Below are 24,064 nucleotides of genomic sequence, written 5' to 3'. Positions count from 1 at the left end.
TGATTTTGTGATGTCCATGGTCATACAAAGTACTTGAATACTTATTTTCTCTTTATTTACGTTTCAATCGAGAAAATCTTTAATCCCTTAACTCCCAGATCAAATTTGTTATTCTCCTTACTGTCAACCCAGCAACTCTTATGATGTTAGTTCAGAGAATTTAGTATTGGTTCAACTAATTATCCCCAAATTGAGATATATTTTTTTTATTCTCATTACTTATCTGGTTGATTTTGTATTTATATTGTAAGGAGAAACTCTGTCTTGGTCACTTATGGGAGTTAAAGGATCAACCTTTTCACTCCCAAGATCTCTGAGGAATTCTCCTTACAGTCTGTCGTACAATTCGTATGATGTGAGGTTGTAGAATTAGGCATTGGATCAACTAATAATAATTCCCTGATTGATATTTTTCTTTATTCTCATCACCTGTCCACCTGTCCACTGTATTGATATCGTAAGAGAAATTCTGTCTTGGTCACCCGTCGGAGTTACAGGGTTAACAAATATGATATAGAATACTTTTGTGTCAGATAGCCTAACAGTTCTATGGAATAACGTAAAGCCCTCTTTAGTGATATGGGTTCCATTCAGTATTTTTAACCACTGAGTAAACGGGCTTCCTACCCAGTATTGTTCTATAAACATACCCCGATTATTTTCCTGAAGTAGGACCGAAATTTGAACCAGCTTGTAACTTCGGTATAAGTCTGATGAGTTCATGGTTTACTGAAGCCATCAAAATGCGACCTGTAGTTAATGCTTTCATTATCTTTTGACATCTTATTTTTTCAGTTCGCCATGCACATTTTCATCATAGAAAACGCCGATCATTAAAATATTAATTGTTGCAAGATGTCTCTTCTTATCTCTCCGCCAAACACTTCAAATTAACGCTAATCGTGAGTAGTTTGTCATGAGGGAGGAAACTCTATATCTTAATTGATATTCCGGCTCATTACACCAGATCCCAATTACTGACTTGTTGAGTGTTTCAGTTACGCCTCTCCCGATTGCGCCCGTAAAATGATAGAAAGTTGGTCACTGAAATGTCAAAAATTTGCTCCTGAGAAATTGCCAAAATTTCAAAACGTTAAAAGTTGCTTCCTATATTTCTTGATGTTTTTATTTAAACGTTAATTCACAGTAATTGCTAACATTAGGCAAGAAAAAATAGCTTTGAACTTAACTTTAAAGAGCTGCTCGCAAATATGGGCGACATTTAAGGATACTTTAGTCTGACGGAACAAACCACATGGTTCATTGGACGTCCTGCTGAACCTCATTTCAGCCAATTATCCGTTATAATGTTAGATAAAGATCGCAACAGGCCTGCGAAACCATGTCATGTGACAGCTTATGTGTAGATCTATTATGAAATCGTCGTCGACTTTTTCGTGCTTGACAAGTGCTTCAAATTTACATTTTGTTCAGAAATTGCTCGAAGTTGCTAGAACCTCAAAAAATTGATCCAAACGCCAAAAGTTTCTCTAAAGTTACCAAGCCAGCAATCGGGGTAGGCTTTGTCTCCTCTAACTAAGAAGTTGCTGGTGCTGCTGCTGTTTGGATTTTATTTTATCCCATCTTTTTGCGAAGTGAGAGGGAGGGAGTAGGGTAGCAAATCATATCGTGTGGACTTATGTTATCAAGCTTTAAGAGAGTACCGCCCGGTCCGCCTCGTGAAGATTTCCTCCTTCTTGAAGCCGTGAGAACGCGGGCTCCTATCACGAACAGCGGCTTGATAGTCACGTGATGATATGTATTTCACCTATTCGTGGTAAACAGCAAGCTCTTCATGAGGTGTTGCAACTCAAATTTATATATAGTCGATTGATTACAGGTTTTCAAAGAGAAGTGTAGAGAGATAAAAAATATTCAAGTTATATTGGGCATGTTACTGCCTCAAAATGACCTTCTTTTGCAAGAAAAGTTTGTTTTTCCCGCTCTTGGCGTCAACGCTGATCGGTTTCCTTTTTTGGGTGTTTGATAAACAAACCTATTACGAGAATTGTTCAGTTGTCAAAGCAGCGATTGGACGAAACAACAGATCAATTAGCAGCTTACTAAGTTCGTGAACGAAGAAGGTACTTAAACGCTCAAGAAGTATTGAATGAACCGTCGGGAAATTTGTGGAATTTCTTACTTGACAATGAAGTGTTACATTTGTCTCTGATGCTGCTGGTTTGAAAAGAACTATTGATGATCAATGGAATGCTGGAATGCGGTTGATGCAGCTTGGCTGTCGATTATCACCCTTTTGGTTGCATTGCAGGTGGGCAATTTAATACTAGCTTAATACTTACTCTATTCTAATAACTAGCCAAGTTATTAACGACGATAAATTCATTTCCGTTTCAAGAAGCGTGCGGCCATATCGACGATATTGGAAATAGTCTCTTGGGAGAAGTGAAATAGCTGAAACTTTAGTATTGTCACGCGAAAATTTTGCTTACATTCCTCACGGCAAATATGCATTGTAATATTGCTAACTTCAGCCTGTGGTCTCACCCAACAAGAAAGTTTATAGGTTAGACATTTTGCACTTGAGAATTAGCATTGTTGTGGTTGAAGTTCGCTGACACATCATTTGTCATTGCTGTTTTAACCGCATGGAAATTAGATTCGATGCATTTAGAAATCGTTAGACAATGCAACGGAAGACGTTAGTGTAAAGCGGCCAAATGAAACTTCCGGATTTTCGTTGCCGATAATAACTTGATATAAGCGCAGATCTTATAACGCTTGAGTAGTCTTACGCTAAAGACCTCACTAATAGATTTTTTAAAACGTTGAATCAACAGAAAAGTAATGTTTTGATGCCTTTTGACATTGTGGTAAACCTTGGAATTTAAACTTCCAGAACTTAAACTTCAGTCCACTAGTTCAACACTTCAGTTACTCTGAAAACATTTTCTCAAACTTGGCTTGCTATTGTGATTAAATTTCTCTTGTGGAACCAAACTCCTCTGTATTAGGCACTAAAGTTTTCTTGGCTCCTCTAAATGGATCACAGAGGAAAAACCGGATATTCTTTCAACTGAACTATTAAGAATTTAAATAATACTCAACCTATATTTTTCAAGGTAGTAATTTTGATCAAATTATCATTTTTAATTCTTTTACAGGGATTCAGCTTTGCAATTTATCAGGCTGGTGCCAGACCATGTCATTCATCAAATCTACATGTACTCTTTGTTTATGCTGTCATCAACTTCACTGTTGGCTCCATACTGTGGTATTTTGTTGGCTATTCTCTCTCTTTTGGTCCTTCACAAAATGTAAGGCTTTGCTGAAACCCCTTAACCAACTTCCTGTCTAGTCTATATCACAAATATCACAAGGAAGCATCAATTTTTCTGCATTTCACGGTCGGAAAATTTTCTTAAAATCTCAAAACAGTTCTTATTTTGTTTTAAGTGTCCTGGAAATAAGTACTGAGAAAACAACTTTTAGGCTTACTGATATTAAGTATTACTGTCCAGTGTTCTGAGTAAAGACCACTGTTAGGTCATTAGGTGGAAAGTATCTAAACCTGATTGTTTTTGGACTAGAGCTGAGTATTATGGTTTTATGAAAATATAGAGGAAACTCAGGGTTCAGTCCAATTAAAGCAGTAAGTCACTTTGAATTTCCCTTAACTATCTATTATAGATCTCATTAGTTGATGATTTTATATATTGCCGGAAATTTTAATATTCCAAATATGTTTATGAAAGGCCTATTCCCGTCCAAAGTAGAAAATGAAGAACAGCTGATATAACCCTCTTAGTTTCATATTCTTATTTCTGAAAGCTCCATTGAGATGAGGGAAAGTTTGGGTAGCATGCTTTCTTTCCCCATCCACTTCTTTTGAAGAAGTAATATCATGAGAGACCTCTGGGGCTCAGATTTGACATGTTTGGCAGAGAGGGACAGGGTATAGACTAATTTATATGGCAATCATGGAGGCAATTCTCAACTGGGAACTGCGAGTCCTTCTTCTACTTTTGATACAAAAAAGTAGTCAGCTCAAAAGCCAGTTGGCCCATTTTGCTGCTTAGCAGCTTATACTAGTTTCAGTAATCTGTGCTGTAGGAAGAATTGGTATGGTTACTTTCCTCCTGAATGAAATGCTAACTTAGGGGTATTCCTCACCCTCCCCTACAGAGTTTCTCAGTTTTCATTTATACTCTTAAATGGAGACGGAAACTTAAAGGGTTGGCCTTAGCCTGTATACAGATGCCTCCTACCCTCGCAAAAAAATAAAAAGGGGAAGTTGCTCTCCAAGATTTAATTCTTAGGGAAGGAGGCAGTTGCACACGGGTTAGGGTTGCTTAGGAACATAATGAAACAACTAGCCAGGGCTTAAATGCTGATCTTCTTCCCTTAAGTGGAACATTTTAGTTGCCATGCCACAGTGTCTTTTCTTCATCTTTACTGTTCAAATAATTTTGCATATTTGTTTTTCTAAAAATGATCCAATGTGGGCTGATGAGGTCTGAAACAAATGAATTATAGCCTGGATTATACCAGTTACTGCTAAAGAGGGTTTATTATGCCCTGATTGAGATGACAGATTTGAATACAAAACCTGGCGTATGTTTTGTTCTTATTTGAGCTGCACAGGCCAACCACACCTCAATTTACTTAATTACAGTGTTTTCTGCCCTTTTTCTTAAAATTCTGGTCCTTTTTTCCTTTTGCAGGGCTTAATTGGAAGCCTTGATGATGCATTCTTTTTGGGTGTGTCTGGTTCCAAGTGTTCTGTTCATGCTGACTCTGTGCCAGGAATTCTTTTTGCAAGTTTTGAAATGATGCTGGCTGTCATTGCTCCTCTTATGCTTTTATCTGCTTGGTGAGGGAAAGTTTTCAGTTATCAATTTAGCTTGCTTAGTTAGGTGTACTTATTAAATTATTATTATGTTATGCTGTTTTAAGTGTCATTTGTAACTTTTTTTAGGGTAGATCAAATGAACATTCTTGGAGCATTGGTAAGATGTCACTTTTCAGTGATTATGAGTTATGACGTGTTTTTCAAAAGAGATTGTGTGACAGCGTTTGTATTATTCCTACCATTAATACTATTACTATCATTATTGTTATTATTATTCTTATTATTATCATTATTATTATTGTTAAGTCTGGTTGTAAATTCAATCATGTTGTTGGTTCCTTTTGCCATGTAATAGTTGATTATCGAGTCTGCATTGTCAATAAAGATAGTAAAAGATACACTGATACTTATTTTTGTAAACATTGTAGATTATTTATCTCCTTTGGCCAATATTTGTATATTATCCTCTTACTCACTGGATACGTGGAGAAGGATGGCTCCATCAGCACTTTGGAATTGTGGATCAGTCTGGAAGTTTGACAATACATGCCTCCACAGGTAATCCCTGGAGGGCTTAATACATGGATAGTTAACCGTTTACACCCCAATATCAGTATGCATATTCTCTATTCTTTTCTCCATAAATTTCCTAAGGTGCAAAGTAGGAGAATTTGGTGAACAATCAAGAGTCTCTTTAGTTGGTGATTATCTCCTTTATTCTTGTGACCTTAATGCATGATTCAGGGATGATATTGTAAGGAGAAATTAGATGCTAGTCACTCTTAAGAGTCAAAGGATTCAAGAGCTTCTTCATTTGGTGATCATTTCCTTTATTCTCATGACCTTAATGTGTGATTCAGGGATGATATTGTAAGGAGAAGTTAGATGCTGGTCACTGTTAAGGGTCGAAGGGTTGATGAAAAATCTGATATTTCTACTTTTGACAGGTTCCTCAGCACTTGTTTTCACTAAGGTCTTTAATGGGGTTCATGAAAACCAGACACACAAACAAGACCACAAGAAAGAGCATGTGCACTTTTTAAATGTATACCTTCTAGCTGGGGGTTTGGTTACTTCTCTAGGATGGTAAGCTTTCTTTTTGAGTTGATTATTTTTTATCATTTTGATCAGCTTTGTAAATTTGGAATGAATGTTTTATTTTCTTATCAAGACAGGTCTATCAATTGACATGACAAAACTTTTTTGGTGTAAATTTGGATGTAGGACTGTTATGGGTGGAGGGGCTTGTTTTGGTTTGACCCTGTTAACTTCACTGTATGTTGGAACTATTTTTCTAGGCACAGCATAGCATGTAATCAAATCTCATGTTAATTCTACACTTGAGCTGGTAGGTGGCTCACTAACACCACCTCCTCCCCCCTGTGGGTGTGATGCCAGTCCAGTTCAGGTTACTTCCTCCCCCCCTGATATTTTCTCAGGCTTCTTTGACAGTTCAACATTGTCCATTTATATTCCTGATTGGGAAGACACTTTTTGAAAATAAAGTTGCTAAGAGTTTTCTTTGTTGATTTTTTTGTCATTGTTACCCCTTGACACCTTAACATCAGTATGCATATTCTCCATACTGTTCTGTTTACATTGCCTAAGGTGCTGACAAGGAGAATTTGTTAAAAGATCAAGTGCTTCTTTAGTTGGGGATTATTTCCTTTATTCTCAGGACTTAAATGTTTAATTCAGGGGTGGTAATGTATGGAGAAATTAGATGCTAATCACTGTTAACTGTCAAAGGTTTATGACTTTTTTGCATCCATTTGTTTCATTAGGTATTGCACAAATGTTGGATCTGTGCATAAATTCAATAGTGCTGCAATACTTTCATTGGTTAATTCTGACCTCTCTGTCTGTGCATCTTTATTGAGCTGGTTGATTGTGATGTATCTCACCAAAAAAAATTACAGGATGACTGATCTTTTACAAGGCATCATAGTTGGTCTTGTAGGTAAGGTTCTTAAAAAGTGCAGATCAATGTCAGTATTTGAGCAACTACACACCTACCCCTCCCCTGACCCAACCACAGTCAACTGATAACAAGCTTGGGTTATGAAATTAGAAGATCCTCGCAGCTAAGAACACTACTGAAACTAGTAGTTGTAAGTAGGACCTGAAAAAAATTTCAGGCCCGTACGGGATTTGAACCCATGACCTCTGCGATACCGGTGCAGCGCTCTACCAATTGAGCTAACAAGCCAACTGGGAGCTGGTCAATGAATTGGGTACAAATAAACATCCGAGTGAATGAAGATTTAGATATATGAAAATTCACATATTTGCACTGCGGTGGAAAGATGAAACTAGTTTCAGTAGTGTTCTTAGCTGCGAGGATCTTCTAATTTCATCTTTCCACCGCAGTGCAAATATGTGAATTTTCATATATCTAAATCTTCATTCACTCGGATGTTTATTTGTACCCAATTCATTGACCAGCTCCCAGTTGGCTTGTTAGCTCAATTGGTAGAGCGCTGCACCGGTATCGCAGAGGTCATGGGTTCAAATCCCGTACGGGCCTGAAATTTTTTTCAGGTCCTACTTACAACTACTAGTTTCAGTAGTGTTCTTAGCTGCGAGGATCTTCTAATTTCATCTTTCCACCGCAAGCTTGGGTTAATTTTAAGTTAGGGGAGGGGTAGGTGTACACATTCTCAGATACTGACAGTGATCAATGTCTCACACCCCCCCATACTTGTAAAAAGGTAAAGTCTGCACTTGAGCAAAGTGACCCATCCAGCTGAAGTTTATCATTTTGTAGTTCCTTTAGCTTGAAGGAACTAGGAATATTGTATCTGCCCCCCTGAATGGGATACTAGTCCATCACAGGTTACCCAAAGGCATTTTGTACCCTCTTGAAATTCAGTTTTTTTTTTAATTTCATTCTTTTCTCCAAAAATAATGTTTGCCCTTTGAAAGGCACACCCCCTCAGAACTTAAGCTGACTCTCTGTTCTCAAGGGTTAGTACCTGTTGTTTGGTCTTTTGATGAGTCATGAATTTTTTTTCCTGTTGTTTTTACAGCTTTTTTTCTTGTTGTGTTTTAGGTGTGAGTGCATCTTCTGGTTCAATAGAACTGTGGGCTTCGATGATTATTGGACTTATTGTTGGTGTGATATCATCAGTTGTTTCATGGTCTGTACAGAAATACCAACCTTTATGGACCAGTATGGGAATGCATGATATCACCTATATTCATGGTGTTCCGGGCATCCTCGGGGCAGTAACAGGTAAAACATCTCAAAAATAACTATTAAATCGTGTAGGTATGAACTCTATAATGTTCATTTACCATATTCACATGATAATAATGGCAAATGTTGAATTTATTTAGCTGGTCTGTTCACAAAATCCTCAAAGGATGTGGCAAGTGAAAATGGTGCTTTCTATTCCAATGGTGCTCAACTGGGTGTTCAGTTGTTAGGTGTGATCGTTACAACCACGTGGTCTGTACTATGGACTTACTTATTGATTTGGCTCATAAGAATAACAGTGAGTACGATTTTCTCTTCTTCTTTGCTTTAATTGGTGGGTGGAAAATCCTTCAATACTGTTAAATTTTCAAAAGGAGATATGTTGATTGAGACATCGCCTACTATTGGCTGGGTGTCGGCCGACCACTGGCCGACTATTAGTCGATCATGAGCCGATTTTCCATCGACCATCGGCCGACTTATCGACCAATGTAATGATATAACCTCGATTTTGTTTCAGGTCGGACTGAACTCAGGTAACACAAACAAAATGTTTGGCGCGTGTGATACCGCGAAAAGTTTACCGTCATCCGTGGTGAACAGTGAGAGGGAAGTGCTTCGCAAGAAACTCTTCAAGGTGGCTGCTAAAGGAGATTTACAGGAATTGGATAACTTACTTGTTCAGCAAGTGTCTTTTGGCGTACAAGACTTTGATAAACGAACGCCACTGTGAGTAAAGCAAAAACTGAATTTAATGTTTCGCAAATTAACGGAAATAGTACTTTTCAATCATTCTCCTGCTGAAGGAAAAAAACAAACAAGCAGGAGAGACCCCAGATTGTTTTCTTATATGATTCCCATGATATCAATTGTTACTTTTCTTGTAAAAAATATTTGGAAAATAAATCTTTTTCGCGTGGTTTCATGTTTCTGCTGGTGGAATGTATGCAATTTTAAGAAAACTCCGGCGTTTGTCATATTTTGATCTGCTAAATTGTTTTGTAGTCACGTGGCCTGCATGTGTGGTAATCTCAACTGTGTAAAGTTCCTTCTTCGGCAGCCTGGTGTGGATATTCACGCAAGGGACCGCTGGAAAGCGTCACCGCTGTCTGGTAAACTACTTTTGAAAAACAGAAAGTGTATATTATAGCTGACACTTGGGAGGGAAAGAATTAGAACTAATTAACTCTCGGAGAGTCATTTTAAGTTACCAAACAACATTATAAAGCAACTTTATCAGCACTTCAAATTTAGGTTTTATTGGTTTTACTGTAGAATAAAAACAGTTTATATTCTGTCGGTTTTACTTCAATACGCGCTGTGCTGGGAGTAGCAGGTGACGGGTCATTATTTATCGCCTAGGGGGGAGGGGGCTGAATGATTCTGGTTATGTTTCTGTAATTTTCTTATGATACCCCTTCCTCCCTCCTCCCCCTCCTCCATTCATTATTGAACTCTGTTGGCGACAGCTGATCCTCCTCGGTTCCCTCTGAAAATCATGTGATTCCCCAAAATCTTCCGCCCACCCCCACCCCCCACTTCGACGAAAAGCAATGTCTGGTCCCTCCCTTGACTCGCGTTATCTTCTCTGCCAATCTGATGCACACTTGTAACTGATGGCGCCTAGGTTGTTTCAAATTTTCCCGCGCTTTAGCACGGTTACTTGTTGTTACTTGATTGGTTTCTTGTGCTTGTGATGATTTCCTATAATTTGATTGGCCATTGATCGCAGGTAGCTAATCTATTACGGGATGTTTTCAATAACAGCGTGATTTTTACTCTTCCCTCTGCATTCCTCCTACAGAAGCTGTACAATTCGGTCATGATCAGGTGGTGCAGTGTCTGTTACGTCACGGAGCGGGATGGTGTGAAGATGGAGTCGGCGACTTGCTCTGCAGCGCTATAGGTATGGTTTGTTCTTACATGAAGAGTTATTTGGCATCAGGCCTTTTCCGGAGCCGACATAGGAGAAGGTTGAAGAAAGCTGCCTTGAGCAGATTACCTTCGCCAAATCGCATGCCATGAAATGATTTTTGTAGACCCTCAGAGACCACGATTCTTTTCTGACATAAAAAGACTAGGGGACTTAAATACAAGACAAAGAGTTCTATGGAACTATTAAATTGCTCTAAGTGCTTCAATTTTTCCTCTTTCATTTTAAGTGAAAAACGATGTGGAGGAGCTTCAACGCCTTGTGTCTCTTGGCGTGGATGTGAATGCACCAAATGAAGAGGGTAGCACTGCTCTTCATGTTGCAGCTGCCGTTGGGAGTCGAGGAGTAGTACAGTACCTCACTGATAACAAAGCTGATATCAACGCGGTTGACTCGCTTGGAAATACGCCTTTGAATGTGAGCGATCTGTCTCAGTGATTACCCTTATTTATTTCCCCCTAACGAAAATGACAGGAACGATCGCGGATTGTTCCTCTCTGACATTATCCATAAGTGTGGAGTAGAAGAAGGATAAGCTGGCTTGAATGCGCACGCGCTCAGGCGCTACTTCTTTTGCCGTCTTTGGGGGGATACGCTCAGGCGAATTGACGTAGGGGACTGGGTGGAATGGGGGTTAGGTTTTAGTGAGAGGGGTTTACCCCTCCCACTCCAAATAACTGTTTTGTTACACGTAAAGTATTGAGATTTTTCAGGGTTGTCTTTTGAAACCTTTGCCAATTGTCCACATTTTTAAACGTCATTATTCCTCTCTGGGATATTCTTTCCCCTCTTGTATTTTAATGTTATCTCTGAAGGCAATCCTTATTTTTGCAAACATCTCTCAATGTTGCAACGTAGCGCAGTAGATCTCTGGTTATACCTTTCACACCAAGGAGTCTGTGGTATCCCAGGCGGATTCTTCAGTGCTGTCAGACGAGCTAACATATTTTTACATGATAGTAAGAATGAAGTTTTTGTGGAAACGAAGACATTTTTTTTTTTCGCTCTCATATTCCAGTACTCCAATATGCACGAGCACCGCGCAGTTAGCCAGTTACTAGAGGGTTTGGGCGCCAGGCGATTGTCACATCATTACAGTATGCACGAAGTCTGTGAAGTGGCGAGCACAGGCAACCTGCAGATGTTGAGGCACATGGTTCATAATGGTGCTACGGTGTGTTACAGGGACTTCAACAAACGGACGCCGCTGTAAGTTTTTCAGTGATACGGATGTTAATTTGATCTCATGCTGTTATGGCTGTTGTGGCTTCTACATCCATGACATTCATTCTCTGTATGATAGACAGCACAAAAAGTCCTGATCACTAAACTTCCATGAAAAGACACAAAAGAGTGTTAAATATAAAGTATATTAGGCCAAATGAAGTGATTTGGGAAAGGCACAAAATAATACTCGCGGAGAATCCATCAGGACCGGGAGTACGCTTTTACATGGAGGGGAGGGGTCCTACAGTTGTTTTAATGGCCATAAGAGAAAATTGTAAGGTCCTTACTTCCCTTTCCCTACCTCCCCCCTTACCGTAGTACTGCGTAAACTTCAATACAGCAAATATTTTCGGACAAATTCCTCGTTATAGCAAAATGTATCTGTAATTCAGCCCCAACCTAAGTTTAATGTAACTGTCGATGTGAAGCCCTCAACGTAAGATCAAGCGACCATCATCGGCAAGCATGATCGCTATCACTTGCGCATGTGCAATTCAGCTTGATTGGGTGAGCTGGAAGTAACTTGTTGGGAAAAAAATCATCAAAAAGCAATTTACTTTTGGGGAAGAAAGACTTGAGATTCTGTGGCTAAAAATCTGTGACTGAAAATCTTTGACTGTAAATCTGTTCTTATTTAGTGTAACTATGTATATGGCAAGTTTGGAGATTGACTCTAAACAGCTGTACACCCATATCGAAGGTATAAACATCCAATTATGTTCGGTAGGTTGTGTTATGCGATAGTTACATATTCATGCATCGTTAAAGTTGATTTTCTCTTTTTCTAAAGTCATGTCAGTGCAGCTGAGGGTCATTTGGATGTGGTTAAATTTCTTCTTTTACAACCAGGAATAAACATCAATGCCAGAGACACAAACGATTTTTCTCCTCTTCTTGGTAACGTATTTAGTTTGTTCTAGCTTCTTTGGGTGATTCTTATTAATTAGTTGCATTTTTAAGAAGTTGGCGATCTAACTTGTGTGTGATCCGAGGGCGAAGTTCAGCCGGGGTGGCTTTAAGATGTTCTGTTAACCTAACTTAACTTGTGGCCGATCACACAGCGCAGGTCACGTGGCCATGATGGTCCAATCCAAATCACAAAGCACAATGAGCCAATCAAAACTCGCAGCAAGCGTGCAGTTCGCGAAAAGAGCGAAAAGTCGAGTGAGTCAGCATTGAAATTTAAATCAAATCGGATTATAGGGCATGTTCCGTTTACTGCACGAATCCTATCGTTATCTTTTACCAATGCGATTTTAGATCTAATGATTGCCAAAACGTTTTGTAATTTCCTTCCCTTTTGTCGTCAAAATATGACTTGATTTTCTCTCCTCGTTTCCTCAACTTCCTCTCCGTCTAAATCTGACGGTTTCCTTGGTTTGTCCCAAATGATAGTCGATTTCAGGTTTTGACATTTAAAATTCCTTGGAAGTTTTCATTAATGAATCAAGGGAAGGTTTTCTCTTTTTCGACCAACTTTTCTAGGCGATCTGAAAAAACTTGGCCAAGGGAATTGAATTGAACAATTTAGCACAACATCTGCGCTTGTCACAACGTTTGACGTGAATTTTTATCATCAATGTATAAAATTTCCACTTTGATTCTGATCTGTCGCGCACCATACTGCCAATGGAGGGTGGAATATAAATAAGGAAAGCAAAAGTGAAAACTTGAGCGTGGATCTGCGGGACGCCATTAAAAACAACTGTTCAACGAAATTATGAAAAATAGGCAACCACGATGAAGGCGTTTTCCGCCCATGCTAAAACTCTAAAGAACTTTCTCACACTATTTATAAATAACTGTAAACAAAAGACTTTACTCATCACCTTTTCACCAACCAATTATGTGGTAACTTATATGACAAGGTGTTTGACATGAATTTTTGTCATCAATGTATAAAATTTCCACTTTGATTCCGATCTGTTGCGCACCATACTGCCAATGGAACGTGGAATACAGCTAGGGAAAGAAAAAGTGAAAACTTGAGCGTGTATCTGCGGAACGCCATTCAAAAAAACTATTCAACGAAATTATGAAAAATAGGCAACCACAATTAAGGCCTTTTTCCGTCCATGCTAAAACTCTTCGAAAATTTCTCACATTATTTATAAATCACTGTAAACAAAACACTTTACTCATCACCTGTTCACCCCAAATCTGGTTTGGTCGTCTTTCAGACTGAATTCTCGTAGAAAAAGCCTTGAAAAGATTAATATTACTGTGATGATAAAAAAACGGTTTAAAAATATTAGCTTTGCTTTAGAGAAAAATAATTTAAGAAAGTACCGTGGGGTTATGCTTGCTTTCCGTTGCATGATGTGTGCCGTAGATGTTACCATGGGATTCTCATCATCATGACAATGTGCGAATTAAATTTACCGTTTCTAGTATGCATTTTATGCGAACGGAAAAAGAAAATGAAGATATCAAACGTGAGTGTAGTTGCTATTTGAGGGATTGGTAGGACGTTGCGCACGAGTGGCATTGGAAGCTTTATATGTGGAACCAAAAGTTACGTTAAAGGTCACTGAGGGACAGGGTGATAAATAGCGTACCTCAATCTATCGTAGTACAATAGTTCAATTCAAAGCTACGAAATTCACTAAAACGACGTTGAAATTAATTCTTCAATAGAACGGAAATAGAGTTATGTATTCAAAATTCAGGCGTTAATTGGTAGGATGTCTCAGTCGCTTTGGTTCCATCGCATCTTCAACTCGCGGAAAAAGTCTCTTAAATCAATAGTTTCGGTCCTCTGAAAATACTCCCTTTTAGATTTCCAAGTGTTACATTTGATATTACTGTAGGTAGGATATTTCAGTTGTGCTGATCTCTTAAACGAGTGTCTAGGAAAGAGACTGTACCCATATCCTCTTTCTTGAAAACACTTTTTAAAGGGAACTTTGATTGTCAGTCGTTCTTTCTCGCGATACATCATTGCCCTTTGTCAGTGTTCGGATCGAGGAAATTAATCCCACGCGTAGAAAGTGATAAAAAATAAAGAGTAGTTTAAGAAGGTAGGATAGAAGAGGAACTCGCTTAAATGAACTTGGCTTCGACGGCTCAAGACACGGACTGGTTGAAGACCTACCCTGTGCTCGGTTATGATGTTGAAAGCAAAGCAGAGAACGACAATTACATTTGAACAAACTACCTTTCTGTGAGTTGGTTATTCTTTATTTCAACCTTTTTTTACCACTTTGCACCATGATGATCAATGAAAATACATCCCTTACCGCCAATTCCGCACGCCTGGTGCCCACGGAGTATTTCTGCCCAGTCGAACCAATATTTACTTGGATTTTAACTGACGCGGCTACATTTTCAGGCTCGATCGTAATCTCCGCTATTGCTTGCCCATTCACCATTCTCTTAAACATTCTTGTGGTCTATGCAGTGAAGACTAGAAAAACATTGCAGAATAATTCGAATATTTTGTTGTCCAGTTTAGCGGTGGCAGACCTTTTGGTTGGGTTTATCTCATTTCCCTTATCGATCGCTCTAGATGCGTTCCTTCTCCAGAGGAAGATCAGCTTGTTTCTTTGCCGTATAGCGCTTGCAAATCAAATGGTGCTGTACATTTCTGCTTGTTGTTCTTTGTACCATTTGACTGTGATTGCATGGGAAAGGTATGTGGCGATAAGAAAATGGAAGGATTATAAAGTGATCGTCACCACCAAGCGCGTCACCTGGTGTTTGGCAATTTCTTGGGTGCTCTGCCTTCTGAAAACCGTACTGGTGCGTGTATTAATCGCGTCTGGTGTGAACTACAAGTACGTGCAATTCGTGGACATGATCGTTTCCATTCCCATCATGTTCGCCATAGTTCTGATCGGCTATTTCTACTTAATGGTTTACGTTGGTATGCGCCAACGAAAACTAACTGACATCCGTGGAGATGCGGTACGGGCTAAACTAAAGATGGAAAAGCGCATAGCCATAACTGCAGCAACATTAACTCTTGTTTTGCTTTTCTCTTACCTTCCATCCACCGTCGTCATTATTGGAGGCAGGAAAGTGCCCTTCTTACGAACAAGCACGGTTTTCCGTTGGACGGAATTGCTGACTCAGCTGAATTCTCTTTTGAATCCACTCCTGTATTGCTTCGTACTCAACCGCCAATTCAGAGGCGAGGTGGTGAAGATGGTGAAGAGATATAGGGAAGACCAGAGGGAGCCACCCACTCCCAAGCAGAGTCGTCACAGCAGGCGACGCATGGGTCATGAAAATATGGATGATCTTCAAGAGGAGGAAGAAGCAAAACGAGAAGAGGACCCCCAGGTTAAGTCAGGATCCTGTGGCTCGACTATGGCTGATGAAACGAGGTGCCAGGGACCTCGTGAAGCACTGCAAGTTACATCTTCGTCAGGTTCGTCCACTGGCGCAGAAAATATCATCACCTATGTCGATATTCACCCACTTAAGTCTTTCAGTCGAAGACTGTTGGAGGGAAGTACAGACAAATATGCGCAATCAAAGTGTTCCGTAAATGACGACCGACACTCTCTCTACGATAAAAATGACGATCGTGGAAAGTCGATCAAGATAACTCAAGAACATAGGCAGTCACCAAATCCCACACAAGAATGTCTTGACCAGCAAAGTATCGACAGTGAAAATCGAAACGATCCAATCATGGAGGAACTGGAAGATGGAATAGGAGAGATCCTGGAGAAAAGATCTTGTGCTTTGGTCATAGTCAGCGATGATGGTTGTCTGGGACCTCGTGGATCTTTGTCGTCCTCTTCGCTTTCCAGTGAAGGAAACTTCGTCATCTGTGTCAATACTCTACAGCCACAAGAAGAGACCAAAGAGGAAATCAACCATTTTAAATGTTCCCTTCCTGGTAGCTGCAACACTTTCCAGGATGAAGATGTTCTTTTGGAAATTTTTGAAGGGAAGCATGGTTCTCACGAAGGAGTGACGAAATTACCCGAGGGATCTGAACAGTCGGGAAACTACAATACAGAGCACGAAGGAGTGACGACATTACCTGAGGGATCTGAACAGTCGGGAAACTACAATACAGAGCAAGATAATACTGATGAAACTTGCTTTTAGAATCGGCAGTGCGAATTTCGCTAAAGCAAGGAATAGACATGAGGTGAACAGTAGTATACCCTCTGATTAAAAAATGTTTTGTTGAGGCCAGTCAATGTTTGGGTAACACCGTGGGACCAAGTGCTTTTATTCAGCGATTCTTTTTCGATGGGTCCTTAACAAGAATTCCGCTTCGTTCCGTAATCCCATTTTTATTTTAGATAAATCATTGTTGCCTAGATCTTAGCACTTGCTCAAGTTGGGGTGAAGAATTTGATTCAGACTCTTGAAAAAGAGAAAGTATCATCGTTACGTGGGTACTCGAATGGCCTTAGCAAAAGCAATGAGAACACGTACTCATTGGTACTGCATGTAAGAAATCTTACCAAAGAGGCTTATTATCCAACTGATTATTTCACGAAAAGTTTATTATCTTGATAATATCTATGTCGGCACGCACAAACCTCGTTTTAAAATCTGTACAAAAATATTTTGCAAAGCATTTAAATTTCGTGACGAGGTCGGAATTTTTTTTGAAGTCTTATAGATCCCCCGGAGGAGTCCTAATAAAAATTTTGCGAGCAATTTTTCCAAAGTTTTGAGCAGCTGTGTAACACAAATGAATGGAAGCGGAACCGATTAAAGGGGAACGTACTTACTGAATTTCAAAAGCACGGTTTTCTCTGCGCTTAAAATTATGTGAAAATTATTTTTACTTAAGCGCTCTGCGAGTTGCTTCAGCAAGTCACAAATTGCCGTCTGGGCTACCAACGACATGCATTGAATGCAAAAGGCGTAGGCAAATTTTAAGAACTAACCAAAAAACATATGAAAATAGTTTGCTAGAGGAATAACATTTTTCTCATAGTTTTCAAATGCTTTTCCCTCAGGTAATTTCGTCACTCTTCCGTCTCTCTTGGGGGGGGGGGGAGGGTAAGGCTACACATAGGCAACTCAAAACGAGAATGTAAGAAAAGCAAACAAAGCAAGGGAGATTGACACGCATGCGGACTAAAGGAAAAGCATTTGAATGAAAATGTACATAAATTTATCCATATTAATGTCTTATGCCATGAACATTATAAAGAATATTATGTTAGCTCGAAGTTATAAGTGTTCATTTCCATTGGTGAGAGAAACATTTTACAAACGAGCGCAACAAGAATTGAGAAATATTTTGCTGGGTATTACAAAGGGAAAATGAACTTCCTTTCTTCGCGCTGTCGTGTGATGATATATTCTTTTTTTACGTGATATAGACACTAGTCTAAGTGGCTTGTGCAGTGGAAAAGTATTTATTATTCTTATGGGTGGCTTGAAAATACGCGGCTTTGTTAGTACTGGTGTCCAAATGAGCTGGGATTGGCCAACCCTTTCAACAACCAAGATCGTGGCCGTGCGAACAACTTCCCCCATAAGGGACCTGGTACTTGATTGACAAATCCCAGCGTTCATTCAGACGCCAGTATTAGCAAAGTCGCGTATTATTAGGATCGTAATGTTGTTGTAATGTTGTTGAAGCTTCACCTTGGTGTTTGTGAATTATTTAAAGTATCATTAAAATTTTGAATAATCGTGTAATGTATATTACTACAGAAAGTCGGTCAGTTAAGAGAAATGAAACCCAAAAGGAGAGGACGGCTCGATAATGATTGGATTGGCCATCCTAGGTTCGAGGCCTCTTCTCTGCGCCTGGACCTCCCTTGCTTTGACCCTCAGAAAACGAAGCCAAGTATTTCGAGGCTATTTTCTCATTCTTTACCATCAAATACTTTGCTAATATGCTATAACTTTGCCAAAATGTTATGGATGGAGAGAGCTCTGATGAGAGTAAACTGTCCTACATGTCCTGATAACTCGACCACATCAGTTCCATTGAACCTGGACCATTTGATTGCGAAAGTATCGCAGAATTCTCGCGAGCAAACAATCAGGCCGCAGTGTTTCCCCAAAAAATTCTCCCGCCAGTGCGCGTTGTGACCTCGGTATAATGTACGTACCACTTATTTTCCACGCTTAACAACTTTTTTGCGTTTATGCTTTGAGTTTTGATTCTTTTAACGTGTCGACGGTCCGTGGTGTGATTGGCCAGATGTGCCCGCTTCGACAATAGTCACAAGAAAACTGTGTCTCCTGTTTGCATTGCTTGTTTGAACTGATTAGCGTTATATTTATGCATCCGTGCAGACGCCATCGTGAATGGCCATCATGGGGTGGTGCAATACTTGAAGGCATGTGGAGGTACCATAAGTGAATGCAAGTTGGCCTCTCTGATGACAAGCGCTGCCAGCACCGGTGATACAAGGACCATGAAACGTTTAATAAGATGGGCCGGTCACGTGAACGTGTCTGACTTTAACGGACAGACCGCGCTCCACATGGCAGCGATGTGCGGCAGGCTCAATGTCGTTAATTTGTTGCTGAAGGAAGGTGCAGGTCAGTTATAAACGATTTTTCAGCAAGAATAGGGGGTGCACACGAACGTTGTAACTGTAAACTAGAATTTAGAGGAAAGGAATGAAACGAACTCAAATCGTCTCATCGTGGCATTTAAAGGCGGTGGATATTCTTACTTAACAATAAAATAAGCGTATTTTTGCTTGGAATGTTTACGTTGTGCCATTTGAAGGGTTTTTGACGGATGCTCATCTTTGTGCACAGTAAAATAAAAAGCCCTCTAAATTCAAACGGTCAAATGTCAAAAATGGCAAACTGTCACACCGTCTGTTTGGGTTCCCTGTGGTAAGAGAGAATCGAGGCGGAACAAAGATTGTTGAGAGTTGTGAAGATTGAAACTTCTTGCGCATGACGGACTTTCACGGTGCACAACCGTGAGGAGGCGTGAACGGATCATGGTCGTAGTGACCAGCACCCGGAATAAAGTATCAGATCAAACAGTTGTCGAGTTGAGCTACATTATGAATAGTTGGAAATCAGTTTCACCGAGTACTGAACACAAACTTCGGTCTTCGAAGAGATCGATTTAGTTGTTACTAATTAAGGGAAAAAAGGACTAAAAGACAAAGGGGTGGCGAAAATTCTGGCTGAAATGAACTTGACGAATTGAGACTTGTTTTTCTGTAAGATGCACAAATCCTACCGTAGCCATACTATTTTATACCTGTTTTACTTTCAGATGCAACACTCGTCAATCGTTATGGGCAGATTCCGTTGCAGGTAAGGCACCTTGGCCATGGTGGTATGGTTCCTTAAATAAATTTCAATTAAACTCCTCGCCACAAATATCATTTCATTTTCGTTTTTTCATCTGTTTCACACAGATAGCAACAGCTAATGGCCATAAAGCGGTTGAAAAGGAACTTCGGAAACAACTTAAGGTACGAAAACCTCAAGATACTGAGAGTGGTACCACCTTGTCCTCATAGGGTTGGGCGTGGTTAAATTGTGTTCGGTTTGAACGTCACTGGAAAGATAGTGAACACTGTAAAATCAGGGTAGACCAATTTTCGGTTGAGTATCGAATAGAGCAACGATTACTGATTGTGCTTTACATCGCTCTGTGATTGGTCCTTAAAACTCGCACTTCTCTCTCAACCAATCAGATGAAAAACTAAAACTAGTCACGACGTGGTCACCCGCGTTTTCCCGCGCTCTGGGCAATTTAGTTATTTTTCGTTTGTGTTCTCATTAGCTCCTAAAGGTGTTTTCCTTTCTTCTGATTGGCTGTTGAGATTTTTACGACACTTTTAAGTCGAAAAGCGCTCAATCAGGTGGGATTATAATGGTTTTGCTGTACCTCTGTAGGTGATTGGTCTACAAGACTCGTGTCACTCTCCCAACCAATCAGATGCAAAACTAAACCAATCCAGAGTTGGTCATGTTAGGGAGGTATGTCAGTCCTGACTATCAAATGATGGAAAGAGGTCGCACTTCCAAAAGCATTTTATTGCAAGACTTTAGAATAAATCAAACTAAAAATTAGCAACGCAGAGTTAATCATAGTGTTTTATTTATCTCAATAGTGGCCATGCGTTATCATTATCATTGTGCCTGACAGCTCTCCGACGATTTTTTTAAAATTGGTTTTCATTCCTTTCTTCGCAGCTCACTGAAGAAATTATTCTCACCGACCAGGTTACCACAATAACATGCTACAGCCCTGAAGCAAGAAGGCGAGGAAGGAAATCTAAAACTGATCGGCCACAATACAGTTACTCAAAGCGCCCGTCTAGGTCCTCAACAGAAAACTCCCTGGAACTCCAGCAGTATTGCGAGCATAGTGTTAACAGTATTCACACGTCTCGGGAACTAATCAACCCGGCAAACGTACGGGCACCGTTAGAAGGAAATGACATCTCGCAGTTACCAATACTAAATGTAAATACACACGCAATTTCTGGTCTTACTGCACAAGCGCGAGAGATGACAGGGGGACAGCCAGATTATGTTTGATGCTGGAGAGAAATCGATCGGTAAAGCGTTTTCCAAACGGAAAAATCAAGAACCTGTGACTCCTTGAAAGTACCCCACAGGTAGTTAGGCAGCAAAGAGGAATGTACAAGTCAAAGGCCACGAAAAAACTGCTTCTTCATGCAAGAAGAGCTTTTGCTAGAATTGCATTCAAGCAAACAAGATCCTTGTTAGGCAATCCTCTGTTAAAACTCCCAAAGTTGATGCGAAGGGTTCCCGAAACGTCTTATCGAATCAAAAATTAGCTTGAGCGTCGAAAAGTTCACCTTCCCATACAACCGATGCTTTCTGACCATCAAAACCTGCTTGCGCGAAATTGTTCACTTTCTGACACGTCGAGATGTCAAGATCCTTGATGACCACAAAGTACAGATAAGTTTGTCTTCTGCCCCTTAGTGGCTGTAGAATCGATTTGTTTAAATGGTACATTTTTCTTCATTTAGTCATCAAACAGACCTCCTGGTTCTTCAGCATCTGAGTCATCAACTTTTTCATCTTTGGTTTTTTTCCTTTGGAATTTACTTTGCCTTTCTAAAATCTTGAAGACAGAAACAAAATATAAACATTTAAATAACATACAATTTACAGAATTGAACTGACAAAAATTCAAGAATGATTTTTAAAACAGAATATTGTTGTACATAATGTTTTAAATTTATTTAAAGGGCAAAATCAGCTACAAATTTTTGAAAAAAATTTAGTTTTAGCATCATTGCCCTATTTTTAAATTTATAAACTGAGGGAAAATCAGTTTTGTATAGTAAGAGTAATATTTAACTTTCTTTTATAATTTAAAATCTTGATTAATCTTTAACTCCCAAGATCTGATAGTTAATTCTCCCCTCTAGGTGCTTTCTTGTAAATTGGTTACAAGAATTTGGTGTTAGATCAAGGTCACAACTTCTACTTGATAAATTTGAATATTCTCATGACCTTTTTGCCAAATTGTGTATGGATATTATACTGAGAAGTTTCATGCTGATCACTTCTGGGAGTTAAAGGGTTAAGGAGATGTAGAAAACAGTTTGAAAGAAACGAATAATCACAATAACTTGACACTGAGGCATTGCATTGTTTCCTTAAAAAAATTTTCATCAATTTGGTAGATAAAATATTTGGTCAATTGGTAAAGATGAATTAAGGGTGTAAATTTCTAAAGAAATTGTAGTTTTGCATTGGCAAAGATTTTACAAGATAATTTGGTTGTATTAACTGAGTTGATAATGAAAATTGGCTACTGTAAAGAGTTTTCAAAGCTGACATTTTGACCATCAGCCCTTTGTTACAAGGTTAGCCCTTCCCCATTTATGCTGTTGAAGGGCTAACACTCAAACTGCTAGCTTTAGCAACTTGCTATGGTGACCACTTTCCATTATCAACTCAGTTGGTAAAACCAAATCATCAGATTAGAGATGGTTTAGTAAGTGGTATTACTTCAAGTAACTGGCTCTGTCTATACGTAATAAACATTCAAAAGAATTTGCAATTGTCAATAGCCAAAAGACAACAAAATGCCTTATCCTATTCTTGATGTTTAATTTCTTTCAAACTGTCTTATTTAATACTCAGAAATGATTCAATGGTGCAGAGAAGTATATATCTTAAATCTCCTAAGGATTATTAAAAGCAGGTAAAGTAATTCCTCCAATAAACTTCCTGAAAGCTCATTAGAGCATGAACAGTTGATTTGGAAAGGATTAGGAATTTGAAAGCAAATTTGCTATATTCAGAGAGGAAGATCACCCAGTGTACCTACATCTATTGCATTTTGCCAACTGCTAAATTCGCCCAAACTAGTGACATGTCAGCTAGTGACTAACCATGTATGTCTTTGGCTGTTATTTTTAAAAAGATTTCCTTTGCCTGAGGTACATTTGTCTACACAAGTTTTAGAAGATAAAGCTTTCAATACAGTAATGGAAAGTAATCATTTGTGACAATACTTTGTCATAAGTGTCCTTCTTGATCTTCCATGTGGCATTCTTGAAGTACTCTAAGTTCTCCTCTGTAAAATCAACTTCTTGTGTCTTTCTTTTCTGGCCTGTAAATAATTATAGTATTTACAAATCAAATCAGAACCCTTAAAGAACTTGATTGAAACAAAAGTGTCTATAGAAGAATTGGGATGAAACTTTGAATGTACCAGACAACATTGGGAATAAACGACTGGAAATATATGGAAATCATATATGTGAACTGTGGTTTAAAAATGGATTTGAAAGGGATCTTTGCGGTAATGGACACAACTTACGCAGTAGTGAAAACATTGTCTGAAAAAATTCAGGCCTGAATGGCATTTGAACCCATGACCTCTGCAATACTGGTGCAGTGCTCTGACAACTTTGCTTTCACTTCTGCTTAAGTGGTGTTCATTACTGTGAAGATTGCTTTCAAATTCTCTGTTGGGGTTGGTGACATATTGTGAGGTTCTCAATAAGATTTGACCTAAGCCTCTGTCCAAACTGAGGTGGTGTCAAGTTCCTCCCACTCCACTCTCTCAGAGCCATCTTCAGCTGTTGCAACATTCAGGTGTCTCCGACCCTGTGCAACTGATATTTCTACAAGTTTATCACAGGGCAAGTGGTAATATGTGGACTCCAACTTAAAATATAAAAGTATGGTGCTCAGCAAAATCAAATCGGTTTATAGTTACCATCGCATAAAAGCTGAATTAAGGAAGTTTCCAAGGGTTGTAGTAGTGCTACTGTTGGGTAACATCACATGGCCTCTAAGAAAAGACCATGGATGTTTGGTCATGAAAATTTGAGAAAAGCATGAACAATAGTATCACCAAAACTTGTAAAACAATGTAGTCTAATTTATTTTTAGAGCTAAAAGGGCTAAGAAAATAATAAGGAAACTGTATAGTGCCTAATGAAACTTCTCTCTTTTGCAAAAGCTTGTGATTTGTCACACAACTTTGTAATACATTCTGCCCTTACATAAACACTGCGTATCTAAAGGATCTTCATGAAAGGAAACAACGAGAGAACAATTTTAATACTTCATTTTAAAAACGAGATCCAAAGCTGTATTACTTCAGTACCTGATGATAACTGCAAGCCTCTTACTTCACGTGCGCGTGATTGTTTCTGTTTGTTTCCTCTCGAAGTTCTTTTCTGCTTCTTAGCGAGTTGTTTCTGCTTCTGTTTTAACTTCTGTTTTTGAGATCTTGATACTCCTTCCCCGATCACAAGATCAAGGCCTTTACGAACCAATTTGGAAGACATTTTCGAGGCAATTTTAACTCTATATTTATCGGTAGATTTCCTCAGCCATGCTAGGAAGAAATTAGGACATTTATTTCACTCGTCTGCGATGTCATTCCCAGACTCACCCAGACTTATGAACTTTGACGTCTGATTGGCTGAATACTTTCAAAATCCCGATATTCTTTTCGAGCCCGATAATTCTTCAA

General features: G+C 39.2%; 3 protein-coding genes across 4 annotated transcripts; 2 read left to right on the top strand and 1 right to left on the bottom strand.

The window, feature by feature from the left end:
• The first annotated feature begins 1,798 nt into the window (after positions 1-1,798).
• On the top strand, positions 1,799-20,643 carry LOC131796893 (uncharacterized). 2 transcript variants are annotated; one of them, XM_059114504.2, is made up of 20 exons: positions 1,799-2,272; positions 3,126-3,278; positions 4,686-4,834; positions 4,940-4,970; positions 5,242-5,371; positions 5,761-5,899; positions 6,598-6,773; positions 7,866-8,048; positions 8,153-8,310; positions 8,533-8,741; positions 9,018-9,124; positions 9,817-9,918; positions 10,175-10,362; positions 10,964-11,154; positions 11,963-12,069; positions 18,403-18,651; positions 19,352-19,392; positions 19,497-19,553; positions 19,981-20,064; positions 20,281-20,643. In XM_059114504.2, the coding sequence occupies exons 1-20, from the start codon at positions 2,207-2,209 to the stop codon at positions 20,626-20,628; spliced, it is 2,868 nt and encodes a 955-aa protein (XP_058970487.2). In that variant the 5' UTR covers positions 1,799-2,206; the 3' UTR covers positions 20,629-20,643. The 2 variants fall into 2 exon arrangements, with proteins under 2 accessions (XP_058970487.2, XP_058970496.2); XM_059114513.2 differs by lacking the exon at positions 19,981-20,064.
• On the top strand, positions 12,099-18,382 carry LOC136282893 (adenosine receptor A2a-like). The gene has a single exon (XM_066170877.1). It carries the CDS (start codon positions 14,383-14,385, stop codon positions 16,234-16,236), a length of 1,854 nt encoding a protein of 617 aa, XP_066026974.1. The 5' UTR covers positions 12,099-14,382; the 3' UTR covers positions 16,237-18,382.
• On the bottom strand, positions 20,164-23,951 carry LOC131797004 (chromodomain-helicase-DNA-binding protein 4). The gene is made up of 3 exons (XM_059114623.2): positions 23,693-23,951; positions 22,590-22,687; positions 20,164-21,184 (listed from the first exon to the last, which is right to left on the bottom strand). Exons 1-3 carry the CDS (start codon positions 23,874-23,876, stop codon positions 21,086-21,088), a joined length of 381 nt encoding a protein of 126 aa, XP_058970606.1. The 5' UTR covers positions 23,877-23,951; the 3' UTR covers positions 20,164-21,085.
• Positions 23,952-24,064: the final 113 nt, after the last annotated feature.

The sequence above is a fragment of the Pocillopora verrucosa genome, chromosome 8 (genome assembly GCF_036669915.1).
Source record: "Pocillopora verrucosa isolate sample1 chromosome 8, ASM3666991v2, whole genome shotgun sequence".
Taxonomy (NCBI): Eukaryota; Metazoa; Cnidaria; class Anthozoa; order Scleractinia; family Pocilloporidae; genus Pocillopora; species Pocillopora verrucosa.
This window is presented reverse-complemented; position numbering and strand designations above follow the sequence as displayed.

What these genes read in the sequence shown, in the direction of transcription:
- LOC131797004 (XM_059114623.2), bottom strand. Translation starts at nt 23,876, where the DNA reads ATGTCTTCCAAATTGGTTCGTAAAGGCCTTGATCTTGTGATCGGGGAA. An exon ending in AGGCTTGCAGTTATCATCAG is followed by an intron (nt 22,688 to 23,692) that starts GTACTGAAGTAA and finishes AATTATTTACAG; the next exon opens with GCCAGAAAAGAAAGACACAA. An exon ending in AGAAGGACACTTATGACAAA is followed by an intron (nt 21,185 to 22,589) that starts GTATTGTCACAA and finishes TCTGTCTTCAAG; the next exon opens with ATTTTAGAAAGGCAAAGTAA.
- LOC136282893 (XM_066170877.1), top strand. Translation starts at nt 14,383, where the DNA reads ATGATGATCAATGAAAATACATCCCTTACCGCCAATTCCGCACGCCTG.
- LOC131796893 (XM_059114504.2), top strand. Translation starts at nt 2,207, where the DNA reads ATGGAATGCTGGAATGCGGTTGATGCAGCTTGGCTGTCGATTATCACC. An exon ending in CCCTTTTGGTTGCATTGCAG is followed by an intron (nt 2,273 to 3,125) that starts GTGGGCAATTTA and finishes ATTCTTTTACAG; the next exon opens with GGATTCAGCTTTGCAATTTA. An exon ending in TTTGGCTCATAAGAATAACA is followed by an intron (nt 8,311 to 8,532) that starts GTGAGTACGATT and finishes ATTTTGTTTCAG; the next exon opens with GTCGGACTGAACTCAGGTAA.